At 40.7% G+C, this 26,286-nt stretch overlaps 1 protein-coding gene across 1 annotated transcript in view; it reads right to left on the bottom strand.

The window, feature by feature from the left end:
- MACROD2 (mono-ADP ribosylhydrolase 2) overlaps positions 1–26,286 on the bottom strand; it is a 1,952,988-nt gene that overhangs the window by 90,928 nt on the left and 1,835,774 nt on the right. The window contains exons 11-12 of the mRNA XM_060124328.1: positions 17,649–17,711; positions 12,813–12,881 (exon numbers count right to left, since the gene is read on the bottom strand). Coding sequence (XP_059980311.1) covers positions 12,813–12,881; positions 17,649–17,711 — 132 coding nt within the window. The remainder of the gene's footprint in view (positions 1–12,812; positions 12,882–17,648; positions 17,712–26,286) is intronic.

Raw genomic sequence — 26,286 nt, 5'->3', positions numbered from 1 at the left:
TTGACCTTGGACAAAGAAGGTTGTCAGGAAGAGGAGGGCGTATGTGTGGAAGGGTAACCTGAGCTCCTCCTGCTGATCCTGGCAAACATGTGTTAGGTAATGAATACGTAGCTGCAGATCCAAGTTCTCTGGATGAGTCTACACCAGGACTTCCAGTTGGAAGGAAGTTCCGACAAGCAGAAAGCAGAAAACTGTACAATGAGAAAAGATGGTTGCTTATTTTCCTAAAACTGAAAAGAAAGATTCAGAGAAGTTCAGTGCCTGTGCTTGGAGTAGTCTCAAGGTCTTAACGGTCAACAGAAATGTTTGTCTCATTACATGGTTAGGATAGAGTTATTGAGTGAATATTTAGTAATGACTCTGCTTCAGAACGTGGTTGGCACAGACAGCATTTATGGATGGTTTAGGTAAACTGTAACCGTTTAATGGCTTTTGAAAAACATGTCTTTTGAATGACTTAGACCTTTATGAGTCTCCCAGTATCACAAAAACATCATAACTCAAAGATCAAGCTGGGAGAAATCTTGTCTTGCAGATTCATGTTGGGTCTAAAACAGTGTCTAAAACCCCAATCTTCCAGTTTATCCCTCCCCCCTTACACCCTGGTAACCATAAGTTTGTTTTCTACATCTGTAACTCTATTTCTGTTTTGTAGATAAGTTCATTTATACCCTTTTTCTTAGATTCCCAATGTAAGTGTGTGTGTTGTTTTGTGTATGCACACGTGTATATGTGAGGGTTACTGTCCTTTTGGCCTGAGAAAGAAGGTTAATTTCTAAAGGAAATAGAAAACTTTCCATTAAATGCTATCAATGTTTGTTAGGAAACCTTGTCTTTGTCCTTGATTAAAAAAATGTTTGTCTTTGCCACTAGCTAGCCAATCATTCTTTACTTTTTGTTAAGGAATGCAGCAGTTCTGAAACACTCTCTGTCTCTCACAATAAATATACCCACCTTGGGAACAGTGGTGGGAAGAACAGATGACAACAAACATCATTAAGAATGAGGCAGGATACACATTTTTGCTCATGGAAACCTAGTGTCAAAAACTGAGAGGCCACATCATTTTCTGAAACTTGGGAGAATATTCCCTCAAAAACACTGTGCCACAATGGATTTAAGAAACTCAGTCTCCATTTTTTAAAAGTTATTTTACTATTGCTTATTTTTATTATAACAGTGATTATGATTTATCGAAAACAAAACTTTAAACTATATTTTTAAATTCTTCTGGATAGGATGTGAGATTGTTTCCCAAACTATAATTTGTTGGATTAAAAATGTTTTATGTATGAAAAAAATGACAAACAAATCAATTTTTTAAAATAAGATTTGGTCAGTTAAAATCGGAAATGCCACATGCTTCAATCTCCCCTGAACTTCTCAATGCATGTCAGCAGGTTGAAGGCTCTGAAAAGTCCTGCAATGTGGAAACTACCTGTCTAAACCTGTACTTTCTAAAATGTTTTGGCTGCTGAATTCTTTTATCATTCATTTACACTTATTAACATCCTAATGGATGCTATACAACTTTAAACATGGGAATATCTGAGCAAGAGCCCCACCATGTTATGGATCTGAAGTGAATTCTTTTACATTGCCTTTCTCCAGTGTCTCTGCCCAGTCCAAATATGACCTTGTGCCATCCTACATGAACCACTGTCATGGTCTGTTTTTCAGAGAAGTCAGATCTTAAGCAGTGGCAAAAGTACATATCTTCAAAATTAATACTGGAAATCCTTTAAAATGCCTTTAGAGTGTTCAGCTCTTAACTCAAATTTTTTTTTTTTTTTTTTTTTTTTTGCGGTACGCGGGCCTCTCACTGTTGTGGCCTCTCCCATTGCGGAGCACAGATTCCGGACGCGCAAGCTCAGCGGCCATGGCTCACGGGCCCAGCCGCTCCGTGGCATGTGGGATCTTCCTGGACCAGGGCACGAACCTGTGTCCCCTGCATAGGCAGGCAGACTCTCAACCACTGCGCCACCAGGGAAGCCCTTAACTCAAATATTAATGTATATTTGATTTCAATGCACATTAAAGTCTGAGAATCACTGGGTTAATCTGAAAGTCATTTCATAGGAAATTAGGCTGGTTTAATCAAAATTACAATAAAGTACCACCTCACACCAGTCAGAACAGCCATCATTAGAAAGTCTACAACCACAAATGCTGGAGAGGGTGTGGAGAAAACGGAACCCTCTTACACTGTTGGTGGGAATGTAAGCTGGTGCAGCCACTATAGAAAACAGTATGGCAGTTCCTCAAAAAACTAAAACTAAACACTCAAATCCAGCAATCCCACTCCTGACATATATCCAGACAAAACTGTAATTTAAAAAGATACATGCACCCCTATGTTCATAGCAGCACTATTCAAAATAACTAAGTCATGGAAACAACCTAAATGTCCATCAACAGATGAATAGATAAAGAAGATGTGGTGTGTATATATATATACATACACACATACACACACACAATGAAATACTACTCAGCCATAATAATGAAATAATGCCATTTATAGCAACATGGGTAGACCTAGAGATTATCATATTAAGTGAAGTAAGTCAGACAGAGAAAGACAAATACCATATGATATCATTTAATATGTGGAATCTAAAATATGACACAAATGAACTTAGCTACAAAACAGAAACAGACTCAGACACAGAGAACAGACTTGCGGTTGCCAAGAGGGAGGGGACTTGGGGGAGGGATGGACTGGGAGTTTGGGGTTAGGAGATGCAAACTAGTATATAGAGAACGGATACACAACAAGGTCCTACTATATAGCACAGGGAACTATATTCAATATCCTGTGATAAAGCATAATAGAAAAGAATATAAAAAGGAATGTATGTATATGTATAACTGAATCACTTTGCTGTACAGAAGAAATTAATACAACATTGTAAATCAACTATACTTAAATAAAAAATAAAAATCAAAGAAAATTAGACTGCTCTTAGCAGATGCTCTGGATTTATCCAGATTGGCTAGGAATACACCTTTTATGGGACTATCTTAAAGAGTTATTCCAAACATTATTTTTTATACTAATTAACAAGATAGAAAAAAATTATACTCTAAGAATAGTACATTTTTAGGAGTCAAAGTTCAACAAACATTCTTGAATATGTGTGAGTGATATTATGATGTTGATTTGTAGACTGAAAAGACTTCGTGTATTTTTGGTGGGGTGAGTACCCATCTTGTTATCCCTGGTCCCAGTGTGATTGCTTGCCCTGGTATAATTAGTAATAGCACCCTCATCACTCTCAAAAGTGCGCTTGCTTTAAAGATGTATGATTACTCTTATTAGGCCACGCTGACAAAAGCATCCTAAAATATGGATATATGGACCTTCCATTCTAGGTCTTTTCTATAAGAGAATAAAATGCAAAGCAGGTAGAAGGAGCTATAGAAGGAACAAAAGGAAAGTCTATGTATGGTATTCAAGCCAGGCTACCCAGCTACCAAATCCTTGGTGAATGGGGGCCAGACAGAGAGTTCTGAAGTACTCCTGCTTGCCTGTATAGTTTACTCCAGTTGTTTTCACCATTCAACTGGTCTCTGCCAGTATGATGTACCAGAGCATGATGTACCTTGATGGGCAGCCACTGGGCCACAGCTGTTGCTAAATATTTTGAATATCACCTGTGATCGAGCTTCTTTAACTTTATACATGTCAATAGATTTGGTGATGATTCAATGAGACACAGGCGTCCTGTTTGGAGTAGTTAAAATTCTAAAGCCAACACATATATTTAACAACAATAACTGTAAAAAAATAATGTTGTCAACACCTGCTGAAAGTTTACTATGTTTGAGCAGCTGTTACAAGCACTTTCACTTTTCACGACCCTGTGATATAAATATTATTATTATCCCCACTTTACAAAGGAGAAAACCAAGGCACAACCTAAAAAAGTCGGCCACACAGTGGTGATGTGAATGCAGAATAAATTGAGGCTCATAAAGGCGACATGACTTGCCCCAAAGAACTTACAAACTAGGCCAGTGAATCTGAAAATAGATTACAGGACTCCTTGCCTTAATTCAGACCCATTAGGACCAACAGTTAGATCCTACTGTGTGTTGGACAAGGGTTACTATTCCACTCAGTTGATTTCCATAACCTAGTCTGGGATGATTTTCTTTCCAACCTCACTCACCAGATCTTTAGAAATACACCCAAGAGATCATATAACTGAATTGACTGCTATAAATATGTAATTACAGTCACACTTAATTTGTAAGGAAAAAAAATATATATGTGAAAATGTGATTGGACAGCAACTGCTACTTGCCTTCCAATTGCTATATATATGTTAAACTATATGTATATTAAAATATATGTATTTTAAAATTTTTATTTATTTTTTATTTTTTTTGCTGTACGTGGGCCTCTCACTGTTGTGGCCTCTCCCGTTGCGGAGCACAGGCTCCGGACGCGCAGGCTCAGCGGCCATGGCTCACGGGCCCAGCCGCTCCGCGGCATGTGGGATCTTCCCCGACCAGGTCACGAACCTGTGTCCCCTGCATCAGCAGGCGGACTCTCAACCACTGCGCCACCAGGGAAGCCCAAAATATAGGTATATTTTAAACTATACTAAATGGGAGATAAATATAATTTTAATACTAAAAAGTAGATAAATGATTTTTGTCTACTTCCACCTATTTAATCCGATTTTAAACATATTTAATCAAAGCATTTGAAAAGCTTATCCAGAAAGCCTTACCATAAATTAAGCATAAATAACTAGCTTCAGCCACTGGAAATAATCTATATACATTTATCATTTAGAAGAAGTTTAGTTTTTTTCTCTTATAGTGTAAGAATATCCACATCTGAAAGTGAACAAACAGGGAAGTCTCTGGCTCAAATTTACATTTGTGTTTTTACAGCATAACATTTTGGGGAAAATTCACTTCTGAAATAGGAGAATTCTGAAAGCGGAACTTCATCTAATATGAGCCTTAAAAATAGTAAGAAATATTTTGGGACAGTGGCCACGACATTAGGAGAATTATAAGTGGCCCATTATTTATGATGGGTTCTATATCCAATACTGAGGACTTACTATGCACAAGTCACTGTGTTGGTCTTGAAACATGAAAATGAATGAGATTTGGTATCTGATTTCAAGATATTTACATTCTAGTGAGTTGGATATGTCATGTATAAAATATTGATACAAGGCACATGATATTTTTTAAACAAATTTATAAGAAACAGTAGAAAGGACAGTTCACTACTGTATGGGATGAAATGTAATAAGGAGGGGAGAAATCAAGAAAGATGAAAATGTGCATGTCCCCACCAACCACCCCACATTATCTAGTATAATTCCTGTACTTGAAATGTTGGTTCAGTTAATTTGATAGAAGGAGGGGAGGGAGAAAGGGAGGGAGGGGAGGAGGAAGAGAGGAAGGGAAAAATGAAGTAAAAGACTGATGTAAAGGTAAGATATTGGAAGTGAATCTTGAATAAACACATGTGGCAGAATGATGGCCGAACACTGTTAGGCCAGTGGTATTTGGGAGATGACAAACATGTGAGTTGGGCTACAGAGTAGGGTACATATGGGGTATGAGGAAGTATGGAACCAGACCATACAGAAAGGGGTTTGGGCTTTATATCTGGTGGGTTATACAGTTGGAGGTTTCTGTGTAGTCATTTCTTTGTAAGACTTCCACTATGGGTTAGAGTCAAGGCTATAATGTGGACCAAGTAGGCTGGTCTCTTCTGTTGCCTCAGTCTTACTGCCCTGCTGGCTTCTCTTGGGTCTCAGCTTTCCCATGCTGCCCTCTCACTGTATCCTAGCCCCCTCAGGCAAGGAATATCCCTTGCTCCAGAAGCATGATTTGGTGGGATGGAAAGAGCATGGTTGGGAGCAGTATGATGGGAAGAGCATGACGGGAAGCAGTATGGTAGGATGGAAAAAGCATGGTTCAGGCAGACTTTGTTTCCAAATTCTGGTTCTACCTTTTGGATAACTGGACAAGGTTCTCAAACTTTCTGAGCCTCAATTACCTGCAAAATTGGGATAATAATACTGACCTTTTAAAGGTAATGAGATATTATTACTTTATACTCATTGAACTGGCAAAAATTAGAAATAACAAAAATAATGATTGCTGTTGGAAATACGAATTGTTGTAGTCTTTTGGGAAAGCAGTTTGGCAGTATCTGTTAAAAACACATACTCCTCAAAGAACTCACACTTTTGGAATCTTTCCCATGCAAAAAAAAGCACTGCTTGTAAAGATATATGGGAAAAAGACATCTATTGCAGCATTGTTTGTATGGCAATAAAGTGGGAAGAAAGTGCTTGCTCATCACAGTATAATGGTTGAATAAATTATAGTGCATCCAAGCTATGGAATATCACTTGAGCTTTAAAATGGATAAATTAGATCTACACAAATGACTTGGAGGGATTTCCACAAAGTTTTTCTGTCTGTTAACAACAAGTGCATAGAATATGATACAGTTTTTATAAAATAAACACATACATTTAACAATGGCTAAAAATTTTGTGCCTCTTACTGTGTATCAGATACTCCTTGACATGTTTAAGGGGACTGACTTGTTTTAATGTTCAGTATCCTGTGACGGAGGTGTTATTATCATCCCCATTTCACATATGAGGAAACTGAGGCACACAGAGACTAAGTAATTTGCCCAACGTCACACAGGTCAGAGGAGAGCTGGAATCTGGACTCTGGAAGTTGAAATCAGAGACTAGATTCTTAATCAGCGTGTTTTACTCTCTGAATAACTGGAAGGTGGGAAGTAAACAAACAAGATAAAAGGGAAATTACATTAAAGTCATGCATCATATGATGGATTTATATACAATTTTATGTGGGTGTGTATATTCAGAAAGTGATGCATGAAGGAATGGTCCCCAAAATGCGGATGGTAGTTATCTCAGGGAGCTGTGATTGCACACGTGCTTTTATTCTATTCCTTATATGCCCTTTAATTATTTGAATTTCCTACAATGAACATATATTATTTAAAGAATCAAAAAAGGGAATAAACTCTATTCATTGTAGAAAAAAAAAGATTTGTATGCATTTTTAAATTTATTTGGGTTTTCTTACAGGAACGATCATGAACATCTACAAAGATAAAAGCATGTTCCTGGCCAGTACAGAATTTAAAACTGAAACCAAAGAAACGACTCAAAATGGCAACTGGGTAAGTAAATTATGGTCTTTTGCTTATTGGAATATACAATTAAATAACATTAGACTATCAAAAGACATGGAAAAAATTTTGCAATCTATTGCTATATTTAAAAGACAATTTCAAACTAGTATACATTGCAGAATACCCTAAAAATACTTCATATATATATGTGTGGTAGCTTAGAAAACGTCTGGAAGTTTATATACCAGCATACTACATATGTTTATTTCTGGGGATTGAGAGTATGAGTGATATTTTCCATTTCTTCTTCTGCTTATTTTTTCATTTAATAAACACACATTACTTTTAAAATAATAAATGTAAGCAATAAAAAAAATCTTAATATTTTCCCTAGTAAATCAATGAAAAATCAAGATCTCATCCTGAGGAACTGATCATAGATACACACCCAGATTTATCTAAAATGTATATACTGCATTTCTCTATTATTTATAACAGAGAGAAAAACTGTAAATAACTAAATCTAACATTAGGACACTGGTTATGTAAATTGTGGGACAACCATATGGTGAAATATTATGCCTCCAATAAAAAACATGCCTTTGAGAAATTTTTAAAGACATGGGAAAATATTCATGGTATATTGCTAACTGAAAAAACAGGACTTTCTGGTTATTTTTTACAGTTTAAACCTTAAAGGGAAAATCATTATATGCTTTTACATTTTATACTTTTCTGCATTTAAAAATACTTTACAATAAATATGCATTATCTTACAAGTAGAAAAATAAATGTTATTTTAAAATAGAATAAAATACTCTCGTTTTTGAGGATTATGTAAGATCATGCAAGTATTAGCCATGGGAATCAACACTGATAAAACAGTTCCCCTCTCCCCACCCACCGCGGACACCTTTCTCTTTCTCCTTCCTGACTCTCAGGTTACCTTTTTGTGAAATGAAAAACAGATTGTACAGAAATGTAAAGCACTGAGTAGAGCACACACTCCATATATCTTAGTTCTTTCCCCTTCACTGAACTACCAGAGGGCAGCGGCTCTCATTCCACCTTTCAGACTCTTACCATCCAAGAGTGATAGCCCTGGGTGTCACGGTGTATCCAGACACTGCATCAGTGCAGATCTAGGACAGGGGACAGCTCTGTCCCACGGTGGTGGGTAGCGGGAGGATGCTTAGTAGGGTGATAATGGATTTCTAGAATAGGGAAAGGACTAAAAAGAATCCTATTAGGGAAGCCTGAGGGGAATTTCATAGGTGGCCCAATGTTTTGTTTCTCTCCAACGATTTAGACAAGGAATAGAACAGAATCTTCTGGAGTCGACACCACTGGCCCAGGCCTACAGCTACCCGTGGTTGGGAGCATTTATGCTCATCTCTTGCACATTCCTGAATCCGATTCCTCATATATAACCCCATCCTTTCTTTGCTGTCCTCTTTGGCAAGGCTGACTCTTGCTGGAACTTTCCCCCTATCCTACAGAAATTTTGACCTGTAGGAGGCCTGAAACTAGATGAAGGGTTAATGTGTCCTTTGCCAACTGACATCCCACTTCGTAAACAGCAGACAGCAATGCCATGACTTACGCCGAGCTCCAAAGGAATACTAGCTCAAGTGTGCATGCACCTGAGCATTAGTTGATTTTGTTAATATTAATGAGCATATGATTTGGTCTAGTTGCCCTTTAAATTCAAATTAGGCACTGATTAAATAATAAGACAGCAGAATCAGGATGCGTTTAAACAGCACTTCCCCCCTCCCCGCCCCCCCAGTAAGGTGCCTTGGTCTTGGGTGTGAGTGAGGATGAGCTATTAAGAGTGTTGAGATAACAGAACCAAGAGTTTTCCTTGAATTAAGCAGACTGACTATATCTTAAATAATGATGATGATGATAATTAAAAATAATACTAACTCTGCAGCAGTTTCAACCAGAATACTTGATATTCCTAATACAAATTTTACTCCTGGGTTTATAGCCTCTCCATCTGATTGCCTCTATATTTGTTAACTTAAATAGCCTTCACATTTGTACTCCTGGGTTTGTTTTTAAGGATTTAAAGTGTAAACTACCATTAAATCAATAATTGGAATATTTTTACCAGTAGAGAAAGAAATCTCTCAATAGATAAGTGTATGCCCTATTTTATAAAGGACCTCAGAGCCCCTATCAACCAACAGATATTTTCTCAGGTTTCTTTACCTTGGAGTTCCTTTCTATTCAGTCCTGGCTGCTGCATCCCTGGCATGCACCCCTTGTGTGGATGAATTATTCATCGGCATTCCTCCTTCTCACATCTCCTCCACCCAACTCAACTCCTGCCCACCCGAAGGCTGTGATGAGTCATTGGGAACAGGTGTCCTCCGTCTGGAGCTCACAATCTAGCTCTTGATCCATAAGCCAATCAGCTGTACCTCCTTCTGTTAGCAGCTTGCACTGTTAGCTGTTATGTGGGGTAAATGGGCAATAAACATCCATTCTTGGTACCCAGTGGGGAATATGTCTAGAACATTTGAACAAAATCGCTGGCCTAAGGAGACACCCCCAAAGACACTTCCTCTTGAAATTCTTCAACTTTCACATATCTGTTTTAATTTTTTAAAAATCTTATCTCCCAAACCAAGTGACATTAGCCAGCTCATTTTTTCTTTTGTTTTCAGTCCTTGTACCCTAGAAGACACCAGTTTCCTGTGGGAGCCAAAATTATAACAAATATAAAGCCAGCCAACCAACAAGCAAAGCTGAAAATAAATAATGAGGCTCAAAATCTTTGGGAATTATATTGGAAAGAATACTAAAAAAAGGCCAGTCCATAATATTCGTGATTCCAAGACTTAAGAAGAAGATGCTGGGTCAGGAGCAAAGCCTGGAAACAAAGACAAGAGAGCAAGGGCCCTTTGAAGAACTTTGGTCAGCAAAAATATTCTGCACTTAAACTGGAGAGTGTAATAAGCATTTTTATAAGCAGCCTTATAGCTGCAGAGCTCATAAATAGCCCAGATGTCACCAAGGAGATATATTTCTGCATGAAACTTATAATGGTGAATGCTTGAAATGAATTCTCAACATATACGAATGCCTTTTAACCTCGTCATGACCTCAATCTCGGAGGCTCTCAATGGCAAATTCATTTATTTTTCATTCTAAGCTATGTATCTATCAATCGAGCTATGTATCTATCTCCACACTTGCAGTTCTGTAAGCAACAGATGCTTGGCCTAAGCGTTGTAGTGATAATCCGTTAAAATAGTGGTCTTCTGCACATGCTATTTCAGAAGGAAAAGGCAAAAATCATAACCTGTATATCCTATTTTTAATGGAAACTGGATCACTTGTTAATGTGGTTTTCAAAATTCTTTTCCTTAGATCCAGAGGTTAATGGATATTAATAATTTATTTTGGTAAAAACTTCACATTTAGTCTTATTAGGAAATTGCATTTGTGATATGTGACAGAACTTGTTGGAGTTACCACCATTAAAAGTTTCATGTAAAAAAACGAAACATCTAAAAGTGTTCCGAGAAATTGATCCTGGCAGGAGCAATTAATGGTGTGAGATCCTAAAAGCATGAAGAAACACCACAAACAGTGTGTTTCTATAAGGGTGTGATATCTCCAAACCAAACAACTCTACAGGAAAAATCTCAGTTTGAAGCACTTAAATTAGATTATTTCTTCTGTTTCCTAAACTCTGCCATTCCACTTCAGGACACTGAAAAATTTGTATCACAGTCTAAATGATTGTGATGTCCGAATTTATTTGCTTAGGATAAACACCACTCTTCGCCTTTTCACTCAGGTTTATTTCTCTCTCTAAGATGACCTAGAGTTAATTATGAGAACCTAAGTGATCTAATATGGTTTACATTTTTAGATATTCCAAAGAATTTTAAAACCAGGGATGTCAGAACACATATCTGAGTAGTATGAAGGGAGGTGCCAAGGGATTCAGTAAAAAAGTGACAATGAACTAGAAAAAGACCACCAAAAGCAACAGTATGGTGGATGCTGTGTTGGGCCACCCGCATCCTCCTTCAGGAAGGAAGAGCTCACTCTCCCAGTTGCAGGCATCCCTCATCCCTCTCACGCTTCCAGGATCACCCCAGCAGAAGAGAGTTGCTCCATCCAAGGCCACACCCCTTCCCAAGGCAGCCAATGACAGATGACTTATCAAATGGGAGGTTTTAATAGCCAGACTCTCTCATCCCAACTGGACATCTCAGAATGGTCATGTCATCTTCAGACCATCTGTGGCTTCTGTTGAGAATGCCTTGTAGTTCAGTTTCTCCCTTTACCCAGTTCTGCATTCTTCCCTTTCCTTTCACAGGTGTTGATTCCAAGAGCTCCCCCTAATAAATGTCAGCTCCCTAATCTCCATCACAGTCTGTTTCCTGGGCAGCCCAGTCTGCATAGGTACCAGGTAAACAGTTTGAGCAATGGATGTGTATTATTGTATTCTGTGAGGTAAATACAGTTACTATTCCCATTCTACAGAGGAGAAAAGTGAAGCAAAAAGGAGTTAGTTACTTGTCATTACTTGTTAATTCCTTGTTAAGTAGTTGAATTCCTTGTCAAAGATTACATACATTTCCAGTGGTAGAGACAGGATTTAAGCCTCAACCATCTGGTCCCAGAGTTCACAATCTTAGCAACTACCCTCCCTACACAGGACACCTCACTTAGAAAAACTGTTTACAGGCAACATGCAATGAAATGAATGATGCAAACAGTTGACTATTATATTTAAAACCACTTTGATTTTCTAAACATTGATTCCAGGAGTAGCTAATATCAGTCTTAAGTATGGATATATTTTCATATCACTCCCAACTGAAGAAATGCATTCAGCGTGTTTACCTAAAAGTTCCAAGTGTATCACATGGTTTACCAGATGTCCATTTGTACAAATGTAACAATCTCGTCTACCATTCCAGAAGGGTTTTTAGTAGTTATCAATGACAGATATAAAATAATATTACTTTTTTTTGTGTGTGTGTGTGGACAGTTAATCAGGAGGGAAAGAAAATAAATGATGATTTCATTTTCCTTTAGATAATATATATCTTTAAAACTCTATTATCTGCACATGAATGTCCCCACTATTTCTCCCTCATATTTTCTCCTAGAACCTACATAAATTTTTCTTTTACTTTTTTATTCTTCTAAAGATACTTGGTCGGCAACATTTTCTCATAGTAACTGTCCCTAGAGTGAGGAATGATGTTCTTGCCAAAGATTTATTTTCAAGGATGCCTTTCAAACATTTCTTCTTTCTTATTCTGTCTAGATAATGGAGCTCTCTGGTAGACGGTTCTCAAATGAAGCCGTTCCTGACAAGTAGCTGTAAACAGCCTAATTCTGGTGTTTCAAATAAACATCTTTAAACGTAATTTCTCCAATCATTCTATTGTTTCATGAACAGTTACTTTACAGAGGAACAAATGTAAATGGAGATATAAATTCTGAAAACGGTAGGTATGGAATAAAACAGAGGGGGTTGGCTATTTGTGTTGGAAATAGAGATGCTTAGAGAGAATTGGATAGATTTGCACACTGCTTCATTCTCCCATACAAATAAAACCCAAACGGCTTTCTAAGAGTTTGTGATTTTTCGATGTAGTAAGTGGCCTCATACCTTCATCTTTACAGACTTCAGCTGCCTCTTCTGAAGAAGGGCTGGGCACGGTGGCAGCGCTGGTACCATCTATAAGGCAGAAAGAGAAACACTGTCTCAGAGCCAAATACTGTCAGGTTGGAGCTTCCCTTCCCACCTCACCTCCTACTCTACCGAAGGAAGCAGGAGCCTGTTTCGTGCTCTAATACACTGCATGGTCTTTGAAGGGGCTTGGGTTTGTAACTCTCTTCTACGATTAATGGCACAAAAACCCTTCAGTTAAGACAGAGCCTGATGAACTACAAACTACCTTTTTGGTGAAGAAGACTGTTTGTTTGGTAGTAGTATACTTTGGCATTTTGTTTCTTCCCTACCTCTAGAAGAATGGTACCTTATTTTTCTTAGTAAAAGACTGTGAAAGAAAGTATATCCTTGCAAGTTTCTACAAAGTGCTTTTATGTGTGTGTTTTTAAAGTTTGGTTTTTCTTAGCACAGCACTTATATTCCATTACGCCAGGCTGTCAAGCTGATGGCTGTCAGAGAAGAGGTCCAGGAGAAGGGGTCATTTGTAGGAAAGCACCAAAAGCCGTTTGGTGACTTCACGTCAGCCAAGCACAGAGTGGCGACTAAGGAACTTGGAGGTCTGTGCCTGGGCCTCACAGCAGCAACTAACCTCGTCAGAGCTGGACTTTCTTCTTAATATTATCAGCACCCCAGTGACTCCACTAGCATTTGGGCTCCAGGATAATAACTAACTTACGAACACTAAAATAGTATATTTAAGACAGGAAGGGTTATCAAAATCATTTGGAATGGTTAATACTTGACAAATGGAAAAGGAATATATACATTTTTTTCATGCAGTAACAAGGTTATGGAACTAAAGATAACTCATACACGCATGGTGACTAACACATTTAAAGGCTAATCGGATATCTTCTAGTATATCCTTCATCCATAATGTATATGACTGTTACTTTTAGGTCACGCCTCTATCAGAACAGAGAGTAAGATTTTTGGTAGGGAGATAACTGGAGACGAATCACTTTCTTCTGTTAGATGACAAACTCCTATTAACATCAAAAGAACAAACTACAGCCTTTCAACCTTGCCTTGATGTCACATCATCCCATTTCTCTGCTTCCCTTCACTGCGGAACTCCCTAAAAGAACATGTTATTGCTCTGGACTTCCTCATCTCACGGTCTCTCCATAAAGCACTCCAACTGGCTTCGTCGATCCTCCTTGAAGTATTCTCTTATCAAAGGTGTCAATGACCTCACTTTGCCAAACCCAATGGTCATTTCTCCTTTCTTATCTTCCTGGACTCCTCAGGGGCATTTCAGAGTCTACTCTGTTCTTTCTGAACCACTTTCTTGCTGTGGCTGTTCCTCCTCCCCTGGTGCCACATGTCTAGAGGCCATGGTGTCCCAGGCCTCACTGTTCTCCTTATTTATATGTTCTCTCTAGTGAATCTCACCCAGTCACATGGTTTTAAGTATCATTTCTCTGCCAGTGACTCCCGAGCCTGTATCTCTGGTCCACATCTCTCCCTAGACATCCAGACTCAGATACCTAACTGGCTTCTTGACATCCCCTATGGCCGAGAGTCCTCTTGAATTTACCATGGCCAAAACTGAACTATTAACTGTATTAATAAAAACTGCCCTGTGGCCAGTCTTTCACACGTCGGTAAGTGGCACCATGTAGTTACTGATGCTACAAACCTAGGATGTAGCCTGGATTCTTCTTTTCCCTACGCCCTAGGTCCAATCCATCAGCACATCTTGTTCCTTCTACCTCTGGAACAAAACACATCAGGCTATTTTGTCTCCATTTCCAGAAACCTCCATCACTGCTTTCCTGCTATAGTCTTTCAACTGGTCTCACTTTTGTTCTTTTGACCCATTTTCATTCACAGGCAGAGTGAGCTTGTTAAAACAGATTAGGTCCCTCTACTGCTAACAACCTTCCACTGGCTTCTCCTTGTAGTTCTAACAAAATCAAATCTTCTGCAGTCAGACATAACCTGGCCCTATGATGTCTTCCCAAACCTCGCACCATGTTCTCCCTCATCCATCACGCTCCAGCCACTCTGAACTTCCTTCTCCAACCTGTTAAATTCGGCCTGAAATCATTTGCATTATCTGGACCCTCCATCTGAAATGCTCTCCCGCCATTTCATCATTGAGATTTCACTTTAATTACTGCTCCCTCAGGGAGTCCTCCCGGAGTCCAGCCAACGGAAAGTTGCCTTCTCAGGATTCCTTCTACATTACCTCATTTCTCCACGATGCATTTGTCACTATCATACTTTTTAAAAATTGTTTATTTTTGGATCACTGCCACCAGAATATAAGTTTCAAGGAAGCAAAGAAATTGTCTTTATTGTTTGCTGCCCTATTTCAGTGTCCAGAACAGTGCCTGGGTCACAGCAAAACCCAGATAGGTATTTGTTAAACGGCTGTTTGAGGAATAGGACCTACCACTTTGATTTGATCATGACAGCAGTCAGAACTGCTGGATTAGGCTGGTTTGAGATTGTGCTTTTTGTGTGATATGGAAGAGGCCTGCAGAGTCGTGTAGTTAGAATTGAAGCTGGACATTCTACTGAATGAAAGGAAGCTACTTTTATTTTGGAAGAATAACAGTAGGTCAGAAGGACTTTAATGACCAGAACTGCGTCTCTGACTTCTCTGATCTTGGATTAAGGACGCAGAGCAGATACAACAATGTATGCTGACACTGGCCAAGAGCATAGATGAATCCTGCCATTGGACTCTGTGCCGGCCACTTAGAAAAGCAAGAAGAGCCCCTCAGGGGTGCATTTAGGAATCTTCTCTACCATGAGAGGCACCCAGATTGCGGTGATGTTGCTGCCCATCCAAGAGGTGAAGAAGAGAGCTTGTATTCTACCACTCTCTCCTCACAGGCAAGATGGTCCTAAATCCATAAAGACACTGCCTGTTCTCAACTGATTAGGGGAAAAGAGATGAATAAATAAAAAGCAGGCAGATGTGTGTGCACGTCTGTATGTGTGTGCCTGTGTATGTGTATACGTGTGTGTGTGTGTGTGTGTGTGTGTGTGTGTGTGTGAACAGGGGTGGGAGAAATCTATGTCGATAAAGACAGTTTGGGACAGAGCAGTGAATGAATAAAACCCGTACAACCACAATAGTCAGAGAATGGCCTCAGCTGTCAGCAGCTGGTTGATTAATACCCATCATCAGCCCCAAACAGTAAAAACAGCGACAGCTTTTCACAGAAGACTCATCTTCCACGGAGCATAACAGTGTGGTGGCCAGGAGCTGGGGGCGATGGTGGTGTGGATGACAACAGTTTTCTGTATTAGGAATTCATTCCATTGCAAGGACTACACTTTAGCAAAGGGAGCCAACTGACCCAGTGGCAGGTACACAAGGTCCTTGCTGCCTTGCTTCAGTGCCTTCTCTGATTGGCCTTCTTCAATTCCATCTTCCAGGTTAATAATAAAAGCTTTCAGTTCTCTAGCAAAAGTTCCAAGGTTAATGCAGGAACTTTTCAGTGAAAAACTTATCACACTACCTGGTTTATTTCTAAGAGTCCAGCATATGGTTTAGGATGCGGAAGGCACATGAGCAGAGCCCACTATTTCAAAGATGCCCCATCCGTTGGGCTCATTAGAACCAGAAGAATGACTTGGAAAATAGAAAGAAGAAGGAAATTTTTATTTTGATGGTTATGTTGATAACTGCAAAATTGTGTGAACCATTCTTTTTTTTTTTTTTTTTTTTTTGCGGTACGCGGGCCTCTCACTGTTGTGGCCTCTCCTGTTGCGGAGCACAGGCTCCGGACGCCCAGGCTCAGCGGCCATGGCTCACAGGCCTAGCCACTCTGCGGCATGTGGGATCTTCCCGGACCGGGGCACGAACCCGTGTCCCCTGCATCAGCAGGCGGACTCTCAACCACTGCACCACCAGGGAATCCCTGTGAATCATTCTTTTAAAGGAGAGCATGCCTGAGTACAAAAGTGGGGAGGAAGAAAAGATTAACCTAAGGAGATGACAATCTCTTTTGAGTCTTAAGTGCCATTTTATTTTAAAAAGTTCAGTTTATAATCTACAGTAGAAGATCTCTAAGCATTCCATTGGCTCATCTGTTCTTCAGTGAACAGAGTTGATGTCAGGAAGGCTTTGGATCTCATTGAGCTCTGGGTGTGGGGTAGTAAGCCTCTGTCACTCCTCACACCATCATCTACAACATACAGAGAAATAACCAGAAGCACGGCTCTTCAAAATTTAATGTAAAACAGTAAAGGACACTCCATTCATTGTGGAAGGAAAGCCTCTGATATATTTCCTGTGAATTGTTTTAAATAATTTTGTTTGTTTGTTTGTTTGCTCCCTGTGGCATGCGGGATCTTAGTTCCCCGACCAGGGATGGAACCCACGCCTCCTGCATTGGGAGCACAGAATCCCAACCACCGGACCACCAGGGAAGTCCCCCTGTGAATGTTTTCCATTTCATTTTTTCCTCCAAACGAAATCTGCTGAGTTTGACCTGCCCTCAGTCAGCCCAGCTCTGACATGGTCCTTCCAACCTCTGCCCATCCCGCGTAGAGCATCACTGAGCAAACTGCGATCACACGGGAGAAAAGTGGGGCCGGTGATTGAGACCTGAGAGGGAGGGTACCCTTCCGATTGGTGAGCCTGACACTTGTAGTTAACAGGGTTGGTGGCTTCCTGAGGGAGACCTGAACGAATATTGATATTAACCTGGTGAAACGGTATAAATATTTACAGAAAAGGGCACTGAGTAAAGCCATGTTCACCTCTGGGAATGAGGCCTAGGGGACGCCTCAAAAGAAATCTGAGCTCACCTGCTTCTTGGCCCTGCCCTTCCATTTCTTTGGCACTTGGCTTTTCCTGTGGACCGTTCTCATCTTTCAAGAAAAACGCAGAGGAAAAAAAAAGTATACATCAAGTCAGTTTATGAAATATCTCTTTATGGCTAATATGCACTGAAATTAATTGTAACCAGTGTAGCATGACTCCCCATAAAGCGAGGCAGAGAGATGAATCAGAGGCGTGAAACAGAAAAATTACCTACATAAATAGGTGTATTTATCTTTGTCCCTTCTCACATGATTTGCTTGGTGGAAAGTTGAACTGCAGTAAACAAAATCCACTCAGCAGTTCCAGTAACATCCCTCTCCTTGCACAACATTTCCCAAAATGCAATACAAATTTTAATTCCAATCTGCTTTTTTTCCTTGACTCAAGCAATATGCACTGTGTAAGGAAACTTGGTTGATTACGTTCCTATGCCCTTTATTTTCCTGTTTGTTGTATGTTGCAAAAGAACCCCTATTTTTACTTCATTTTTTAGACATTGACTTACATTTTACATATGACAGTCTAACATATCTATGCTCTGAAATGTTCTGTGTTGAACAGATTATGCTGGTCAAGTTTATGCCGTAGTACATAACTCCTTGAAAAATTAATAACTGGACAGGTATAATGGTGGCTATATATTAGAAACTAGCTAAAAACGTCCCTTTGGCTTAAAATATATAATATATATCTGTGGATTTATGTGTAGAAAAAAATTAAGTCTTCAAAGGCAAATAAAGTCATCATTTTATAATTCATTGCTGGGAGGGTTTCCAAGTCTCTGTGTTTGGAAAAATCTTTTTAAATGATAAAACATAAGAGATGTCGTTAAAGTACAGAAAACAGAGAAGCAGACGTTATCAGCACATATTACTATGGGTTAAAGATGGCCACAGATCCTTGTCTCTCAAGAAGTGGAATCTATTTCTTGTCTCCTTAAATTCGAGCTGGTTCTGTGACTTGTTTACACCAGTGAAATGTGTAAGTGATGTCTGGGCCCCCTAGCCAAGGCCTCAGAGGACTACAGCAGCTTCCATTTTCTCCCTCTGGGAATCCAGCCACCCTGCTGTGAAGACACTCAGATTAGCCTCCCAGGTGGAGAGGGGTACATGGAGCAGCACAGAGGGGCCAGACATATGCGTGAAGCCTCTTTCCACCTTCCAACCTAGCCCTGCTGCCAGCCGAATGCCCCCAAGTGATGACATCAGCCAAGGCCACAAGGAGCAGAAGAATCACCCAGCTGAGCCCTTTTAGAATTCCTGCCCACAGCCAGGCTCAGATCACTTAAACTTGTTTTACTTGACTGCTTTGACCCACCATCTGCTACAACTATCAACTCTTCATCCAGAGGCAAGAGGATGGGGAATCCTCCCCAGAGGAGGACTCAACAAGTGGAGCTGAAACAAGAGCCTCAGAAGCAATGGGGAAACAGTTCACCAAGCAGCTCTGAAAAACAACCTTCTGAGGAGAGTTGCAAATGGAAAAAATTCGGAATTGACCTGAATGAAAAATTTTATAATAGAATGACAAAGATAAATAAATAAATAAATAGATAGATAGACAGATAGATAGATAAATAAGAGTGACACTGACATGCGGAAGGGATGCTATCAATGAATAAATATATCAGTATGTATATAATTCCCTCTGGCCAGCACTGTGCCATTTGTCACGCGGGACACAGTATAACCTGGGATGGCTCTGTAACTCTGTAAACCCAAGGTTCTGCGTGACATATTTCCAAGGATATTTCTGATACTTTCTCTGTTCTGGTTCTCCGCGGAGGCACTGGCACTGGCTTTTGCTGTAGGAAGGAAATAGCCATCACTGCTGCTCTTGCTGCCCTAACAAGGCCAAGCTGGTGCAGGAGCATGTGTCAAAAACGTAAGTCAGTGTTTCCCCCTTTCTCCCACCAAATGGACTCAGACTCAAGCAGGAGAGATCTACCAGTTTTCCTATCTCCCCCAATAGACACCACCACCCACCCTCCTTTTTTTTTTGGCCACGCCGTGCAGCACGTGGGGTCTTAGTTCCCCCACCAGGGATCGAACCTACATCCCTGCATTGGAAGCATGGAATCTTTTTCTTTTGGAAGCATGGAGTCTTAACCAATGGACCCCCAGGGAAGTCTCAGACAGACCTTTTAACACAGATTCCACAATAGGCTTGAAGTCTGCAGTGACAGGCTGCTTTTAAAATTGGTCTGGTGACCACATCTCCTATGGAGTGGGAGGTAAAAATCTTATGAAGAGAGGAAGGTAAGAAGGGAAAGAGAAACAACAATTGAGTCACAGGAAGGTGAAGAATTGTTTCCTCCAGTTCTAAATTCATGAAAAGGAAATTCATGGTCAGACCCCCGAGTCCAACTTTATAATAGTAAAAAGCAGTCTGGCTCTTTATCTAACCTACTGCTACTGGGTTTTACCCTTAATCCCTGTGCCTGTGGTCCCACTCCCTACTGCAGTCTGGCATGTTCTGTTTTCGACTTTGAGTCTTGGCTGTGGGGTGGTCTAGTTGCAGGATTTCTACCCTTGGGAAGCAAATTCAAGAAACACTTGGCATGTTTATCACGGAGTAAATGCCTTCTAGAAGAATGCTGGATTTGGCGTTTGAGTAACTTGCCCTCAAACGAAAAGGCTCAGGTATATTGCTTTCATCAATTTCCAAAGACAGTGCAACCTCAAGGCCAGCAGGGGGAATCAGTGTAGAAGTCTGGCTTTCAAAGGCCAGTTGATAACATTCTCGGGCAATTAGGTTAGCATTCACGTCACTTTTAGAAGGACAGTTTGGCTGGCTTCTAACATTCCATCCATTTAAAATACCTCAATTGGGTGAGTTCTTAGTGAAACAGTGGGCTTCCTCTGGTAGGAAAGAAAAAAATCCCATTACACATTTACCCGTATTTGATAAGAACAAGCTTTCCTTTTATCAGCCTTGTCTGTCTAGCTATCTTCACAGAAAGCATAAAAACAACAAAAAGTTAAGTAGAGTGGGGAATGTAAACTTGTGGTTTTTAGAAGGGATTTAAAGGGCTTACAATAAACATGAAGAAGTATAGGGAAATGACAGGCTATTTTGTGAGTTTAAAACATGTCACACAGAAACTAAATTCTCTTAGTTGATATACCTATAGGATCCCATATTTACTTCCGATCATAAATTTCCATATCATTCACATTGAATGTCACATAATACTACTTTCCCACGCCAAAAAGCACAGTGACCTGTGTGAATTCTAATGGTTGAATCATTTTTGCTTCTCCAGTATTAAAACCATGCCCTCGATTCTTTCAATCCATACTTACGGAGCACATACTATATGCAAGGATATTTCAGGAATTTTATAGAAATCAAAATAAGAGACTCCTGCTGGGAAGCTGGAAACAGTAGAACCCTGCAGGTTCCCCGCCCCCCCCCCCCCCCCCCGCCCTTCCCCAAGTATAAAACCAAGCAGTTAATGATTAGGAAAATAGAGTCACAGACTCAGTGTCTGATGTTCATTCCTGAGTTGTTTTACAGATACCATAACCGCCACCAGAGGAAAAAACGTTAACTGCACGATGACCAGACAGATGCTAGCCACGACATAAGCTGCTCCAACTTGAGTCTATGGCTACCACAATTCTAAGGACTGGCCTCAAGAGAATGGGATTAACATTATTGCACATAATAATCTATATCTTTGTGGGTATCAAAATAATTGTAGCTTGTTCTGCCCATACATGTAAGCAGGCAACTAAAATTGTCAGCAAAGAGATGCTACGGACCCATGTTGACATCTTCCAGTCTGAGAATATGTCGCCTACGTCAGCATGAAAAAGTTACAGAAGACAGACCTTCACCCCTAATCCCATAGAAATGGAATGATGTCTGAAAAGTGGGCATTTGTAAGCAGTTCTTTGCAGGAAACTGCCCTCAGCAGGAAGCCCCTTTTCTTGTCACTTTAGCAAAGCTATACCGTAACTAATTTTAAACAAGGTACCCCCATGCTCTACTCATCTCCGGCCCAAGAACACCTTTCAAATCTTTTAATCGCACCATAATTTGTCAGTTCTTCTGGTAGATCAAAGAAGTAGGAATGAAGAATAAGTAATTAACAGATGACTAGATCTCTTCCCTAGCTTCCCCTTCAGAACCTTGTGAACAAACTGTGTGACCAAACTGTGTGAACATGATAACGTGTAGGGGAAGATAATAAGAAATCCACGAGCCTGCATGCAGTGGGGAATGGTGACCACTCTGACGCTCTATCTCAATGATTAACTGAGACTACTCCCCTCCTTGCCGTTAAAACTTTCATGGCTGAGCGGAATCTTTGGAGGTGGCTTTTGGGGGACGCTGCGTCCACCATCTCCCCAGATTGCTGGCATTCTGATGAAAGGTGCCTTTCCTTTCTACCATTGGTGAGTATTGATTTTGTAAGCGGTGAGCAGAAGGACCCCCCCCCCATCAGATAACAAAGTGAATTCGTTTAAGTTCATGTTTAATTTTATATGGACGAGCTTTATAAGGGCAAAATTTCAATGTTGTGGCTACAAATTGCTACCCTGATATCTGCAGTTCCATTTTTGAACTGTGCGTGGGGATGGGATGAGCAAGGGGAGGTAAATCAGAACAAATTCATCCTTGCTACTGGGGAAACCACCGGATGGGTACTGCCTGCTGGTACACTATTACCTTTTCTTATAAAGGCCCAAGATTTCTGGACCTGGACAGGGTGCAGGCAATTCAAATACAGTGCTTTGCAGATTGGATTCCAATTCTTCAGTTCCCTGTAATGGATTATTTATCTCAGCGTCCTTCCATTGTTGTTGGACTTGACCAAGCGATATGGCTAATGAAATGTTAGCGGACATGATAGGAGCAAAGAGCTTGAACGTGTTGCATCATTGGACTTGGTGTCTGTGCTTCTGACATTGGCCATGACAAGAAGATGCCTCTGCAGCTGCTGGTTTAAAGATGAGCAGAAGAAGCCTTGGCCCAAGTTACAGTCTGGAGGCAAGCCCAGAGAACTCACAGCTTGAATTAGAACTGCCCAGCTGAGCCCAGCCTACAGCAGTGGAACCACGGTCAACCTGTAAACTTGTGAGCATGAGAGTAAATCTTTTAGTTAAGGCATTGTACTATGGGGTGACTTGTTACACAGTATTATTGTGACAGTAGCTGATTAATACAAATGGCATATTAATTTTTCTTAGTTCAGGAAGACTCAGTTATTTTTTTTCAACTCAGCACTTTTTCATTTATAAGGAATTCAGTCTTAAATTTTGTATTTTGACACCCAGCTACATTCTCATCTTACACATTCCAAAACTCTCTAGAAGACACACCCTCAAAAAATAAATTTAGCTTATATAAGGAGTGCTCTCAATGAGTATGCACTGCCATCAATGCTTATGTTTTATTTAACAGAGTTATGTGGGCAGCAGGATAATATTATTGATAGTTAATGCCAGATAACATGTATTGGATATTGGCTGTGTTCTGCTCAGTGTCTAAGTGCTCTGAATACATTATCAAATTTAATTCTCATAACAATCCAATGAGGTAGGCATTATTGTTATCCGCATTTCGTGGATGGGGAAACTGAGACACAGAGATGTTAAATCATTTCCCTGAGATCCCACAGTGATGTCAGCAGGGTTTCAACCCAGTCAGCTGATACCAGTGCCCACTAGTGTCTCCCTGGAAATGCAACTAGTATTTGTTAGCTGGGTAAGCTGGTTAAATTATGGGTCAGTAAAAGCATGGGGAAATAATACTTAATATAATAGCTGAAGAATTAAACTATAATCTCATACAAATTAATGTAGAACACCAAGAACATCGAGAAACTAGCTCTTCTGACACTTAAGCGAGATGGGTGCAAAGCTACAACTCTAAATTTGTTTTTTAATACTAAAGATACTTTTATTTTGAACTAATTTTAAACAATGGAGAGTTACAAGAACAGTACAAGAAACTTTCTTTTTTGCCCTGAACCATGTGAGAGGAAGTTGGGGACATAATCACCCCCTTATTACCCCCGTCAGCCCTGAATACTTTAGTCTGTATTTTCTACAAAGACATTCTTCTCCATGACCACAATGCAACCACCAAGATCAGGAGATTAGCAGTGATGACATTCCTACCATAGAAGCCACAGACCACAGTCAAGTTTTGCCAATTTTCTAAGAATACCTTTCACAGCAATCTAGGATCACACACTGCCTTTTGCTGTCCTGTTTCTTTAGCGTCCTTCAGTCTGAGACCGAGATGCCCTCCTGACCTGGCCTGCACTCTGCACGGGGTGGGGGTGGGGGGGCGGGGGCGGGTTCACCACCTCACCACCATCACTTCAATGTGAATACCTACCCTGCTCAGCCCTGCTTAGTGGTTTCAGGAAGAAAGCAAAGAATGAAAGAAGTGGGGGGCAGTGGATGCTAGTTCCAAACATTTAAACATTTTGTTCTGGAGGTGTCATCAGCCAATTGATCTATCTTAATAGACTGAGCTTAGAAAAGTAAGTTCCCGAATTGGCTGCCTCATTACCTTAATGAAAAGCCTCACGCATGTGGCTCTTCCAGTGCAGATGGAAGAGGTGTACAGTTGGGCATCGCCATCTGACAGGAGTGCTAGCTGCTGCCTCCTAGGCACCAGGCGTTTACGCGCCTCCGACCCATTACTGTGAATCCCTCCACAGTCCTACTTAGACTTTTATCTACATTTTTACAGATGAAGATTTCAAGGTTGTGGGAGGTCAGACAACTTCCCTGAAGTCCCACAATTAGTGGCAGAGCTGAGACTTTAACTCAGGTCCAGACTGTGCCAAAGCCTGAGGTCTTTCTTGCCTTGTGACCTCTTCTGACCCTTGAGATTCCTGTGACCTCTTCTGACCCTTGAGAGCTAAATTGTAAGTCTTCCGCTGAGAAAGATGCTCTTGCTGTTCCTAAGGTGTCCTCAGCAACCAGTACAGTGCCTACAATCCCATAGGGGCTCCATAAACACTCGTCAAGGGATTAAGAAGGAAACTTCATTCTCCCTTAGTAATAATTTTGTTGTCATTCAAACCATGTTTCAGCTCTCAATGTAGAAGAGGTATGGTGTTTACCTGAGCCTCTGGTTGAACCTCATTAAATTGTGGACAGTTAAAAAATGTCACATCTCGGGCTTCTCTGGCGGTGCAGTGGTTGAGAATCCACCTGCCAATGCAGGGGACACAGGTTCGAGCCCTGGTCCAGGAAGATCCCACATGCCGCAGAGCAACTAAGCCGGTGCGCCACAACTGTTGAGCCTGCACTCTAGGGTCCGCGAGCCACAACTATTGAGCCCACGTGTCGCAACTACTGAAGTGTGCGTGTCTAGAGCCTGTGCTCTGCAACAAGAGAAGCCACCACAATGACAAGCCCGTGCACCGCAATGAAGAGTCGCCCCTGCTCGCCACGACTAGAGAAGCCTGTGTGCAGCAACAAAGACCCAAATGCAGCCAAAAATAAAAATAAATTAATTTAAAAAATTAATTAAAAAAAGTCACATCTCTTTGATCACAAATAATGGCTCCTAAAAATCAAATGTGGTACCATGTAGGAAGCAGCAGTAGTTAAGAGTTCATCTGTTTTTACCACCACCCTGGTCCAGCCTCCATCCCCCCTCTCCTGGATTGGGGCAATGGCCCTTATTCTCAACCTAGGAGCCAGATGGCTTGCTTTAAAATGCTTAAGTCAGATCACACTATTCCTCTGCTCACATGTTCCAAAACGCTCAAAGGCAGCAAGGCCTGTGTGCTGGAGAACCTGCTGTTTTCCTGCCCTGACTTCTTTCTAATCTCCTCCCCACTCACTCGCTCCAGCCACACCGGGCTCTGTGCTGTTCCTCCGGCACATGACGGTGTCTTCTCCCCAGGTCTTTGTACTGCCCGTCCCATCCCCTCTGCCTAGACTGCTTTTCCCCCAGGTTCTTCAAGTCTTTGCTCAAACATCCCCCTTTTCAAACTGTGCTGAACATGTCACTTAAAATTGCAACATTTCCCCATCCCCACACTCCATTCCCACCCTGATCTGCTTTTTATTTTTGTCTTTCTCAATCATCCATCACCTTCTAGTATTTAATTTAGGTAGGTGTTATGTTCAACGTTTACACATATCTACCCCTAATTGAGTGTAAGCTCCACGAAGGCAGGGATCTTTGCTTCGTTGTCTGCTGTCTCCTAAGAACCTAGACTGAACATACGCTGTTCAATAAATATTTGTGAATTAATGAAACATGCTAATCCTTTACCTGGCCTTGCATGGTTACTTCACAAATTAATCAGGGAAAAAGGGGAAAATTACTTCCTGTTCCACGTTCCTCAGGTTACTTATGAAATATGAAGTTCCTACATCATGTGGGGCAGAAGTTTTTAAGAAAGGTAGCCGAGACACAGAGCCCAGGCTCTAGTTACAATACACCTGTCACCATTTTGTCTTCTTACTGGAGCAGTTACCTTACAGAAGGAATCCCTTCCCCAGGCCAGTGGAGGTTACGTGTGGAACTTGTTACAATGCAGTTCTGCAGATTGATGGCTTAGAACCCCCTGGGAAAGGAGTGGGGCACACAGAGCCCATTTGGGGAGATGCTGAGCAGTGCTCTCCTGGTCGCTAGTAG

This window comes from Lagenorhynchus albirostris, chromosome 15 (genome assembly GCF_949774975.1).
Source record: "Lagenorhynchus albirostris chromosome 15, mLagAlb1.1, whole genome shotgun sequence".
NCBI lineage: Eukaryota > Metazoa > Chordata > Mammalia > Artiodactyla > Delphinidae > Lagenorhynchus > Lagenorhynchus albirostris.
This window is presented reverse-complemented; position numbering and strand designations above follow the sequence as displayed.